Raw genomic sequence first — 13,152 nt, 5'->3', positions numbered from 1 at the left:
ATTTTTGCCATTTTAAGAAAAATATTATCTACAGAAAAATATGAAAATCATAAGGTTCATTAAGGAGCACAAAGATAATTTGATCTTCCCAATTAGAACATTTTTTCCTCAATCCATTTCTTCCTCTTGTCACCTGTTCTGTGAATTAGCTTTTAATCAGATCTTACCAAAATATAGTTTTTAATTAAAAAATAAGCCATTTATACTCCTATAAAAACTCAGTAAATTCTGTTTTTCCTACAAAAATGCTGCATATAAGTTGAACCAAAAGAAACTGTCATTATTCAACCAATTCTGACCTATAAATAAAGTAATTTCAATAAATTCATATAGCTGTTCTAGTCTAAATTTATATTGTGAACTACTGGATATATACTGTCTTAGGCCAAACTTGGTAAAGTAATATGTGGCATATTTATAGAAAGCATATGATAACAGCAAATAAGCATTACTAAAATTACCACTTCTCTCATTCCTTCCTGAGCTTTCAAGTATGAATTTTCAAATGCTGCTTGCTGAAGCTTCAAAGGAAGTGCTTTCAATAATGTGGAAGGACCTCCTTTTTTCATATGCTGAAATAATCTTAAAAAAAAAAAAAAAAAGCAAAAAGTGAAATATAAACCATACTTTCCAAAGCATATTTACAGGGCAAAAATAAATCACTCTGTGAGACATACTAACATATTAGATTTTCTTTCAAAAGACCAAGGAAATGTGAGTCTATTTAAAGAGGTTCAAATCTACTGCTTAATATTAGGGTCTTTACCATATACTCCATTTTCTCCTAGAACTGAAAAGGGTCTCAACAGACCTTTTAGATTATTGCCCAAACCTGAATATCCCTTAACTCTAACTAACCAGAAAAGAAAAATTGTCCTCTGGTCAAATATCAGTTAGAAGCAGCCACAGACTCTTACATCAACCTGCTCTAATATTTAATCACAACTTAAAAGTGGATAGCTTTACTGTCTTGATATTCCATTACAAAAATTTTATGTGATAGAGAAAAGCTGATCAGCTTTTTGCACAATGTACAATCATATTTAAGGACAACTCTTTAACCAATTTTGTCCTTTACCCTTTTTTACTAATCAAAATTTATGGAAGTATCAACTTTTTTGGTGTTCCTCTGACTCCTTCAGTTTCTCTAATCTCTCTTAAATAGTCTAATATTAGATATCTAACAAGTAAACAACCAATAAATAAATGCTATGCTCATGTCACTCATGAATTTATACATTTTTGAATCTTAAGAGATTTTTTTAATGCCACCACTACCTTGCTTTATTATATTCAACTTATGATCCTCTGTAACCCCAGATCTTTAACTTTAGTATATATTTTCTATCTTTTTTAAGCACTTGAAGTAAGCACACATTCATTAGCAAACCTTACAATGCTCTATGGTTTTTATTAAAAACAGTCCTAAGCCTGAGCTTACTTTACCAGACACGACTGACTTATGAAAACATTGTTGTCAGAAACTAACACAACATTGTAAAGCAATTATACTCCAATAAAGATGTTAAAAAAAAATATTGTCAGCATATCCAAATTTTGGACACATCTAACACATGTATTTATGTGACTGCTGGGCAAGTTCTTTATAGCATTCTTTAATTATTGGTCACTTACATTTGAACAGTAAAATTACTTAAATGATTTTCAGCTTTGATGTTTTTAAAGCATAATGTAATTTTTTTTCAAATGTTCATTGATTTTACAAATTATTAAACAACTGGCACATTCCAAGTATTATTCTAGGTACTAAATATACAAGAAAAGAGAAAAATCAATGCCCTCTAGGAGCTTATATCCTAGGTAAATGTGCTAAAATACAATTATTTCAACTGGTGATAAATGCTACAGAGAAAAATAAAGCAGAGAGGTGCTTTATTTACAGGAGTGTGAGGTAGGAGAGGCAGAGGTAGGTTATAATTTAGAGTTTTAAAATCAAGTTGATAACCTGATAAACATGCAGTTGTTGAAAAATTAATATTTGCTTCTTCAGGTACTCAAACATAAAACACATCCCTGTGAGAGAAACACTCCAATGTCTAACTCTATGTTCACTTGAATAAATATGATTGTAATTAGCACAATGTAAAATGTGCTAATTTTCATTTTACAAACTCATATAAAATCTCAGTAATATCCAAACATCCTATATCTCTTGTAAGTGGGAGTAGACACACCTAATTCAACTCAACCACTTACTAGCTGTATGGCACTGAGCAAATTACTTTATCTAAGCCACAGTTTTCATTAATAAATTGGAGAAAATAATAGTATCAAAGTGATACAGTTGTCAGAATTAAGAGAAAACATAAATGCCAGGCATACAATATATGCTCAGTAAACGTTAACTATTTTTAATATCACAACTAGTGAACTATGACTGTCCTGCACATTGAATTGCTATCTGCAGCACTCCAGACACTTCATGAATACTTGACCCATTACCTATTGATTGACTGTGCAGCCAACATGCGAACTTGGTGATGATTATCAGCAAGAAACTGTGGAAATACTTCATTTACAGGAAAGTCTTTTCCCATTACATTCAGAATAGCCCATTTTGAATAAGGATCAGCCTATGGGAAAAGAACAACTGAGGTTAAATGTGAAATACTAAGAGAAAAATCACCCATTAACAAACAGAAACAAAGACTGCTTTAAAAATGCCAATGGAGACCATACTAATAACTGAAGTAGAATAACTCACCTCAAGCAAAGTTTTAAGGCATTTTACTAGTGCCACTCTTACAGAGAATGTGCATTTTCCCTCCTTTGTTAAGTGCCTGAAATAAAGTATGTGTCTTAATATCAAGTAATTATTCCAATAAAAGCACAGTAAAAAAAAAAAATCACTGGACATTAAGGTTATTCTAGGCTGCTTCCAAAATTTCTTTCCATGCTAAATTTAATTCTCACTATGTGGCATATGCCAATATTCTCACCTTCCAAAAATTCCAGCTAAAATAAATTGGTTTGAAAAGTTCATTTTAATGTATGTTATTTGTGTCACATGCTTATGCCTCATTTTGGGGCTATTCCACTTCAGCTAACCATGTTATAGAAAACTTGCTTTAAAAGGAAAACATTTTTAAAGTTGCTGTGTTGTTATATCAAAGACTTAAAAACGACATTCTATACTGACTCAGAAGTCCTTGCCCACCAAATGGTAGGAGGGCTCTAAATTACATATATGTGCTCCTCTATAGGTGTCTTGGTATTAACTCACACTATGACTATATGCATGAAATAACCAGAGAATGACAAGGCCAATTTGTCCACTTTAGGAATATAAACTATTGATTGATTTAGACTTGTTGCACTTTGCTTTATTCATCATATATGTCAAACTATTAAGAGATTCAAAATTCGCAGGGAAATACACTAAAACCACTTTAGGAAGCCAAGTCTTAAGCAGAAAACAATTCAGTTCTTCAAGCAATTAAGGAGGGAAACACAAATTACATGTCACTATTGTTAAAAGATGTATATAGTTACATTCGAGGATTAGAAGAAATGCAAAGTTTGCATTTGTATGCAGAAGTGGCAAAAGAAAAGTAACTCCACAAAATGTCTATACCCACCAAAATGCTTCAATCACTGTTAGAAACTGTCCTTGAGCATCCCTTGTGTTCTCAGCATCCATATTTCCTTGACATAGGTTCGTCACTATGTGAAGGACATGGTTTAAAATGGTTTTACAAACATCTTGGTCACGGCGATACAAAGAACACACATTGCTGTGATGGAAAAAAATTTAACTTTATCAGCATAACAGAACACACCAGTTTAATCTACAAATTTAGAGTGAATATTTTATATGGTTTTAATGTCTTACGATAGCGGTTTTAGAAGTTCAACAACATCTTCCATTGGCAAGGGATATTCTTCTCCAGGAAGGTCCTTTAAAAGCACTAGATACTAAGATAGTTGGGTGGGGGAAATTAGTTGTTGTTCTTGTTTTTTCATATATCATTTATTTAAATAAGTACATATATGTAACCATAAATTCATATATAAACATATGTGCATACACACACACACACGAGCAGTGAATTTTTATGAAGCAATATAATTTTAAAAAAGGGGGAGGCAGGGGTGTTTTGAAGTCAAACAGAGCTGGATTCAAATCCCCGTACCATAACCTGTTACTACTTGAGTGCTTTAAAAACTTGCCTTGTCATCTGAGTCTTTGTACTCCCAGCTTTAAAATGAGGATATAGCACTTACCTGGCCAGATTACTGTGAAGATTAAAGGAAATGAATGTAAAGGTCTAGCGTTTATTGTAGGAATTCAGTAAGTGACAGTGTTATCACTGTTGGAGTTAAGTGCCTGAGCAAGAGTCTGAAACTATATTATGTCACCACCCTCCGAAAACAATGCTTGGGGATAACTTCAATGGTTAAACACTATTCTATTAATGAATTCTGGAAAGCAGAGATAATTATGGGCAGTGAAGAATCCAAATACCCTGACTTATCTTCCTATAAGGCAACCTTGTAAGGCTCTCTATGGAACGATGGATATAAAGGGCTACTCAGCAACTACCGGTTGTTATAGCTGGTAGTTATAATGAGGCAGCCAGTTTCTGACAGCTGACAAATAATTTTCTAGCTGTATTAAGAATCAGAAGGCATTTTTTTCCTATCATCTGTATGTAGAAAATTGTTTCTTACTCCTTCTGATACTATAAAAGAATATTAAATTGGACCATTTTAAATATTTGTCATGTGTGATGTTACTAAGTGTCTTGAAGTGACTTTGAACATCAAAGTCCCAAGAAAAGCATACAGCCCTCCCCACTGGTTGGGGCTAGAGACTTGACTAGAGTATTTGCCAGGGTTGAAACCAGGGAATCAAACAGGGCTCAAATAAGCATATTTGCCGGGGCTAGGGGATCAACCAGAACGTTCACCACAGCTAGAACATGACAAGGAATTCTACCAGGGACTCAACCTGAATGTTTCCAAGAGGTTCTAATTAGGGAATAACTTGGCATGTTTCCCAGGGCTGGGGAAATCACTTGCCATGTTTGCCAATTTGCTGGGACTAAGATATGACCATGGACTCATCCAGGATATCTGCTGAGACAGGAGCTCTCCCCACATGTTCACCAGCACTGGGGCTAAGGGTATGGCCCACATGGTTGGGAGATAAGTTACATGTAATAATATTGAGTAAACAAGTAAATGCACTGAGGTTAAGTAGGAAGCCTGGTTTCTTACTGTTGGAAAAGGGAGCTACAAATATGGACACAGAAAATAAATCCTATGATGTTAGATTGGAATTGGAGATATCTATCAGTAGATGAGTAAAGTGATGAGAGAAGGGAAGGAGAGAGATTACTTTTGTTAAGTCTAAATCTAATCACGAGGAAACATGAGATAAACTCAAAGCGACGGATTCCATACAGCAAGTGGCTGTACTATTCAAACATATGAAGGTCGTGAAAGATAAGGAAAGACAGAGGAACTGTTCCACACTGAAAAAAACTGAACAGACCTGACAAGTAAATTCAATGATACAATGTTGATTTCCTCATGATTATACTATGGTTATATAGGAGAGTATCACTGTTTTTAGGAAATACACACTGAAGTAAAGGGGCATCACGTCTGAATATTTAATCTTGAAATAGTTCAGAAAAAAAGTGTGTGCTTGTGTGTGTTTGTGTGTGTGTAGTGTGCAAAGAGAGAGAATGATAAGTCAAATGGGGTAAAATGTTAACTACAGAGGCTTATGAAGGAAATATGGGAGTTTTGTAGTATTTTAACTTTACAGTCACTTTGAAATTACATTTAAAAATTTTAAAGCATATAAACCAAGGTCAAGGCAAGATTCAGACTTCAACAACAATGTTATATGAGTATTATTTTTACATTCAGAGTCTGTGGCTCTTGGCCTAGTTTAAAATAATAATAATTACACCCAAAGAGAATAAATCTATCCAAGTCCATCCAAGTTTTAATGTTTCAGTATCCACTTAAATTTTTTTCACAGTATATTAGAAGAAAAGTGTATTTTATAACTAGTCTCAGATTCATTTCTCAAGGAAGCAATTTCAAGTCTTCAAAGGTACTATAAGATTCTAATATGTCAGTCCATTACATTTAGCTAGCAACATCAGACACAAATGAAGCACTTCTTCATTTCACTGAACTCACCATGTGTAGATGGAGAGATTTGGTAAGGTCTAGCATGCTAGAATCAATTAACATTAACAATTTCCTTCGAATGTCAGCTGCTCTAAATGATACAGTATTGGTCTGAGCAGTGGTTACACACATACACAAGAACTTGAGCATGTCTAAAAAAAGTAGATCTTGCTTTGACAGATGTTCTTCAGCTAAAGGATTCATGGCACCTAAAAATAAAAAGCACTTATTAAGACTAACAGAGGTGTGCAACAAATACATACATTGAATATTAACATAAATATCTTCCCCTTGAACAACAAAAAAAAAGAGATAAAAATATATGGAAAGCAAAATTATGATGAAATTGATTACACACTAAAAGCTTCAAAATTCTTCATAAAAGGTTACCCCAGGATTCTGTCATCAATAAATAATCTATGGAAAAATCTATATAGACAAATATTCACTGCAATACTGTTAGAAAGGAATCTAAATTTCTGACAATAAAAAAGTGGTCCAGTGGTTAAGAATCCACCTTCCAATTCAGGGGAAGCCAGTTCGATCCCTGGTCAGAGAACTAAGATCCCACATGCCATGGGGCAACTAAGCCCACACATCTCAACTAGAGAGCCCACGTGCCACAAACTACAGAGCCCACATGCTCTGGAGCCCACACGTCAAAACTACAGAGCCCACACGCTCTGGAGCTCTTGCATAACTAGAGAGAAGCCCGCGCGCCGCAACAAAGAGCCCACACCATGGGGCTTCCCTGGTGGCACAGTGGTTGAGAGTCCGCCTGCTGATGCAGGGGACACGGGTTCGTGCCCCGGTCCGGGAGAATCCCATATGCCGCAGAGCGGCTGGGCCCGTGAGCCATGGCCGCTGAGCCTGTGCGTCCAGAGCCTGTGTCCCGCGTACGGCAAAAAAAAAAAAAAAAAAAAAAAAGAAGAGCCCACACCACAATGAAAGATCCCATATGCCGCAACAAAGATCCCGCGTGCTGCAACTATGACCCAACCCAGCCAAAAAATAAAAAATAAATAAGTTAAAAAAAAAAGTGCTCTAGTAAATTATGGTATGTATGTTAATTGGGATATTATAGAGCCATTAAAAAGTATGATTATCAATATCACAAGTACCTAAATGAAAAAAATGCTTACAGTTAATGTTGAAAGAAAATAGACAAGGTATAAAAAGGCATTTGAATGTTAATGCTGATTATAATTTTGAAAGGGTCTATGTAGAATAACAGAAAAAGGTAAACAATGATGGCATTATGGGTGCTCTTGCACTATCCTGCTTTCTATTTTCCAAATAACCTATTATATGTTTTTATTTATTTAATAATTATTTTAAATTCCCCCATGAAGAATAAAATAGGAAACTAATAAATTCAATTAAAAATCAGGGAATTCTAAAATGTATAGAGGTGAACAATCTCAATAGACTATACAAAAAGGAAATAAAATGCGCATAAAATTAGTATCTATGAGGCCTTTCATAATACCAAATCAATGTAAAGAGGTAAAAAAAAATCCCATGCAGTAAAAATATATTTACCAATAGTAATTTGGCTCTCTCCAGATTCATTTGCATCAATAACACTACTAGCCGGGTAATCATTAAATAGATTCATGGATGACTGATCCTCCATCTCCATTAGATTTTCATCAGTACCATCTTCCACTGATTCTACTGCTCCAAAGTCAAATGGCTTTTTGATAATGGATACCTTCAAATCAGAGAAAGAAAGACGTTCCAAGTTGGCTTCTTTCAGAAGCATGCTGTTGTTAAAACTGACCTAATCAAACAATTCAAGATTCAAGTGTATGAAACCCTGCAGTATTATTTCTATTAAATGTCCTGCAACAGGAAAACAGATATATAAACTGTATTGTCTACACAGCAGAATAATACACAATCTTTACAAATGATTTCTTATATTAAGAAGTTTCATACTACCCCAAATTGATGAGGGTGTAGGTAAAATTATAAATTGGTAAGACTATTTTGGAGGACAATAACATTATCCATCGAAAAGTAAAATTTACATTCCTTTTGAACAAGCAATTTCACTTCTAGAATTTATCCTACATCCTTCATAGGCACAAATAGAAGGAGATGAAAGTATAAGAAATTTACTGCAGAATTCTTTGTTAAAAAAAAAAAAATTTTAAATTTTAATTAAGATTAGTTGGGTTAAAATACATATATACTATTCCCATATATAATGAAATACCATGGTACTGCCCCCCAAAAAAAAGTCTACATAGGTATACCCCTATGTAGTAGCAACATGGAAAAATGACCAAGATTTATTATTAAATGAAAACACTCAAGTTACAGAACATTCTTTCACTCATTAAATATTTGAATATCTACTATGTGCCAGGCACTGTTCCAGACAAAAAAGTATGTAAGCCCATTTATATGGAAAAAGAAATATAAATATTACGATAAGAATATGTTGCTTGTCTGGCAAGGTGTTTGTTTTTATTTTTAAGAATAGAGAATTATTTTGAATTTTGGTACAATGTCATATAGAAAAAGGTACTGAGTCCGGATGATTAGTTCCCAATCACTTGGTCTATTATTATTTATTGAGAAATTAACAGCCAAGCACTATGCTAGGTATTGATATTAAGAAGCAATCAAATACATTCCCCCCTGCAAACCAAATAACTTTATTTAATTTCCACATTTTAAAAATATAACATACCATATTCTGTGAGATGCATCCCTTTTCAAGAGAGATTTCAAAGTTATAAAAAGCATCTTAGAATCAATGAAATATGGTAGTAAAATAGGAAGCATACTTACTAAACTTGTACAAATATCTGCAATATCATTCATTAGCTTTGATGTTAATAATCGCAGGAAGAAGCCAGATGCAATCTTATTTGGACTGTGCTGTAATTAAGACAAACAAAACACCAAGCAAACAAAGAAATAAAAACAAACAATTATTCTTTGCAGATAATATTTTCTCTATCTTGAATGAAATGCAGATTTTATTTTACACTGGAAATTATCAGAATAAGCATGGATAAAGAGTTTACTATTAGGAGCAAGATATGACTTGCTTCAAACATACAAACCTCTTTTCTTGAAGTAATAATAACTATAGCAAATATCTTTCATTGAGCATAAATAACATTAAAGTAAAATACCAGCTACTGCCCCTAAACATAAGCAAGCAATAATCATAGCTTAGAGTTTATTCATCCACTCTCTCCTTCCCCATTTATACCAAAACACAAAAAAACACATTAAAAATCCAAAAATACATGCTGATAATATTGATATATGGCCATGTACTTAACATTAGCTTTAAAAAGTGTTTCTAGTTATTATCAATACTCTGGTTTGGCTCAGCTACCCCTCAGGCCTGCTCCAAATCAAAACAAAGATTACACACAGTAGCACCCTTTCTACCAAATGCTATGTAAGACTACCTGGGCAAAAGAGAGTAATGTATGTGCTAGAACTGTTTATCTTTGCAGTGCCCACTAGCCCTCGTGTACTGGTATGCACATCACATACTTAGTAGTCAACAAGATTTTACTAAATAAATGAAAATACACTGGCAATAAAAGAGTCACCAATCAGTTGTATATTAAAGGGGTAAAATAATCTCAGAAACTTTCCTGAGAAGGTTAGTTTCGTGCAGTTAGTTTCATGAGAAACTCATATTACCTGTTGCTTTTTTCCTCTGGATACTATCTTAATTTACCAATTTAATTTAAAATCAGTGTATCAACTTATGAATGGACCCAAAAAATAGTAACAGCACCAACCAGTTATCATCCTCCTAGGTAGGCTATGCTGTCAAGTAGGAACATCTTACCTTGGTACAGTTATGTAAGCAACATGTACATAGATGCATCATATTTCTCAGTGAAACAATTCTAGATTCTTCATTTGTCTTATTTTTAAACAAAGTGATACTTTCTCCTGCATATTGCATTAGAGACTATTAAAAAAAAGGAGGAAAAATCCAAATTTCAGTTAAAATCATAGCTGATTGATTGCTTTTTTGTTTTACTTAAGAAGTAAAAGTAATCATTTTAAGAAGTTATACTTGGTTATAAAATATAATTAAAAATGAACAAATTTTTAAAAACAACAAATCTTATACCTGTTATCCTTACAAATCACACAACTGACAGAACAGCACCCAGAGATAAAAGTCAGTTTCATGGTTAGGGCCTACTAGATTAACACTCCTGGTTAAAAATTCTTTAGGATAACTGATCCGGGAAAAAATTTTTAAAGTACAGATAAACACCAGTACTTTTGTTAATGAGATTAAATTTTAATGTGATATAATTTCAATTACTGTATTTATAGCTGGCTTAAAATAATTTCAAATTTAAGGAAGGAGATACAACTATCATTTCTTCTCAGACTGCATAAATGAAAAAGAAAGAGCTAACCTACATAAAAATTTGTTTTCCAAACAAATATACCAGTTTTCCCAGGAATATATTTCATTCAAATTAATCCAAAACATTATTGACATAAATCTTCCTACCTTGGCTTTCTGGAATAATTCTGATTTGTATGCTTCCTCTTCAGCTATTACACCCACATAACAATAGCAGCCGAGAACACCCACCAAAAGACTCGAACACCGGACAAGCGTTTCTGAATTTGAAGTCTTAAAGTAAAACCCAAATAAAAAATTTTTATATTTTGTAAATCATTCGAGTACTATTATCTTTTGTAAGAGCAAATTTTATGTACATATTAAAAAACAAAAGTTCAGTTAATTGAATCAATAGTGGCATAATTCTGATCATCTCTAAAACCATCTGAGGGATCCCTGCAGAGTTGTGATAACCAGGGTTCTCAGGAAAAACAGAAGTAGTATGTCCTAATGGCCAAGTAATATATCTCTTCTTAAAGTGGCTTAATGTACTACACACACAAGCCCTTAAATATCTGAGGTAAGGAGAAAAGAAAGAAAAAAAACTGATAGGCAAATAAATGTCTGTAACTCTTAGAACATGAGTAGAAGTTAGATTCATAATAAGAGACATTAAAATGACGTTTTGAGCTTCTAAGAGATAAGAACCTTGATTTATTCAGCTCTTTACACTCCACAGACTAACACAAGGCATTTTTGCCAGTAGATACTGCTTAACCAATTTTATAGAATTATGTAAGAATGTGCAAAGGTTACACAGAAAAATAAAATTTTCAGATTTTTCTGTTCCTATATCGTATGAAATATCATTTTAGGGGAAAACACGGAAGATCTCATTACTTTGTAATGAAAATGGTTACAACTATAATCCAGAAGTCAGTCAGTAATAGGGGCAAGATAGAGCAAATAGGCACACTGTCTCTTCTCTGGCTGTTTGTATCATTAATTATGGCTACTGAATCAACCCCTTTGAGTAGCTTGTAGGTTTTATTTTAGTCAACAAATATTTTATCATTTATCATATAACTAAGCACTGCAGAAGATACAAAGATTAATAAAAATTATATATGCCTTTTAATGAGCTTCTAGCATAGTTTAAGAGATATTTGTGTATATGGTACAAAGAAGATGCTAAGTGTCATTTAAAAATAGAAATATTGGGCTTCCCTGGTGGCGCAGTGGTTGAGAGTCCGCCTGCCGATGCAGGGGACATGGGTTCGTGCCCCGGTCTGGGAAGATCCCACATGCCGCAGAGTGGCTGGGCCCATGAGCCATGGCCGCTGAGCCTGCGCGTCCGGAGCCTGTGCTCCGCAATGGGAGAGGCCACAACAGTGAGAGGCCCACATACCACAAAAAAAAAAAAGAAAAAAAAAGAAAAAGAAATATTAAGTACTATTAAAATTAAAAGATGTACGGCTGAGATTATCTAAGAAAGGCTTTAGCAAGGATTTTGACATATGGATTATCTGAACACATAGAAATGGGTAGAAAGACACAGGAGTTTTGGCAAGAGAACAGCACACACGAAGAGAATTTGTGATTTTAAGAGGACAAAGGAAATGGTATGTGAGACATTACTAAATGACCTCTAAAATATGGGTGACTGCTAGTTCATTTATTAATGACTTCTCCCTCTTCAAGTGCAACCAAAATCTATTAGATCAGTTTATATTATGTCATTTTCTGTTATTGTAATATTTCCCTCCTCTGTATTGAGGTTCTTTTTCATCAAACAATCACTATGCTCAAAACCTTTATTACTACTCATCAACTCACACAAAGAATTCTACTTCTTTAATGTCTATGAGAATTCCTGGTAAAAGAAAATAGTCAAATTGTTTTTCTTCAGTTTTCCTTTTTTTCATGCTGAATTTTCCCTATATATAGCCATGTGCTACTACTTTGCTTTTAAAATTAAGCTTCCTAACAGTCTACCAAAGTAGAATCAAATATAGGCTTTAGTTTGTTTTGAAAATCTCACCTCAGATGAGTAATTATTTAGAAGCTGTTCTGACAATCCCAGAAGATAGCGATCCAGTGATTGCCTGAGATTTTGGTGGACAGAAAAGCCTACACTGGATTGGTGCTTTTCTGTAGTATGTTCTTTCACAATGGTTAAAAAATCCATCTTGTCAAAAGTTGTCTGAAGAAATAGTTCTTCAACTTCTGAGAATGAAGGTTCTTCTGTATCTTTTTGGTGTTGCTCACTTCAAAGAAATAAGATTCTTAATTTGTAAAATCAAATTATTATTTCACCTTCATATAGCAGCAATCTATTACAAATAAAAACATTAATAGCATCTATATTATTCAAAGACTGCTTATACAATTAGTGAATTATTCTTTTAAATGCTTCTCTTCTTTGGATTTTGATAATTACTTGTATAGAATTTCATTATTCAGTAGCAAATTTTACTAATAAACAAAAAAATAAAAGTTACAGTTTCAAAGGCAAATTCAGAAAGTATTAAAAAAAATTAACAACAGATATAAACACTACGAATAACATTATCTGAAAACAGTTCCCTTTTTTCATCTTCGATTTCTCCAAAATATAGATCTTTTTTCAT

General features: G+C 33.4%; 1 protein-coding gene across 2 annotated transcripts in view; it reads right to left on the bottom strand.

The window, feature by feature from the left end:
* Nucleotides 1–13,152, bottom strand: part of ATM (ATM serine/threonine kinase) — a 140,319-nt gene that overhangs the window by 92,430 nt on the left and 34,737 nt on the right. For both annotated transcript variants that reach the window (XM_067750943.1, XM_067750944.1), the window contains exons 13-23: nt 12,564–12,789; nt 10,688–10,813; nt 10,001–10,126; nt 8,974–9,063; nt 7,714–7,885; nt 6,181–6,380; nt 3,854–3,936; nt 3,600–3,755; nt 2,726–2,801; nt 2,464–2,594; nt 462–582 (exon numbers count right to left, since the gene is read on the bottom strand). In XM_067750943.1, coding sequence (XP_067607044.1) covers nt 462–582; nt 2,464–2,594; nt 2,726–2,801; nt 3,600–3,755; nt 3,854–3,936; nt 6,181–6,380; nt 7,714–7,885; nt 8,974–9,063; nt 10,001–10,126; nt 10,688–10,813; nt 12,564–12,789 — 1,507 coding nt within the window. The remainder of the gene's footprint in view (nt 1–461; nt 583–2,463; nt 2,595–2,725; nt 2,802–3,599; nt 3,756–3,853; nt 3,937–6,180; nt 6,381–7,713; nt 7,886–8,973; nt 9,064–10,000; nt 10,127–10,687; nt 10,814–12,563; nt 12,790–13,152) is intronic.

Source organism: Pseudorca crassidens, chromosome 9, assembly GCF_039906515.1.
Source record: "Pseudorca crassidens isolate mPseCra1 chromosome 9, mPseCra1.hap1, whole genome shotgun sequence".
Lineage (NCBI taxonomy): Eukaryota > Metazoa > Chordata > Mammalia > Artiodactyla > Delphinidae > Pseudorca > Pseudorca crassidens.
The sequence above is the reverse complement of the archived record's forward strand: the minus strand, read 5'-3'. Positions and strand labels throughout refer to the sequence as shown.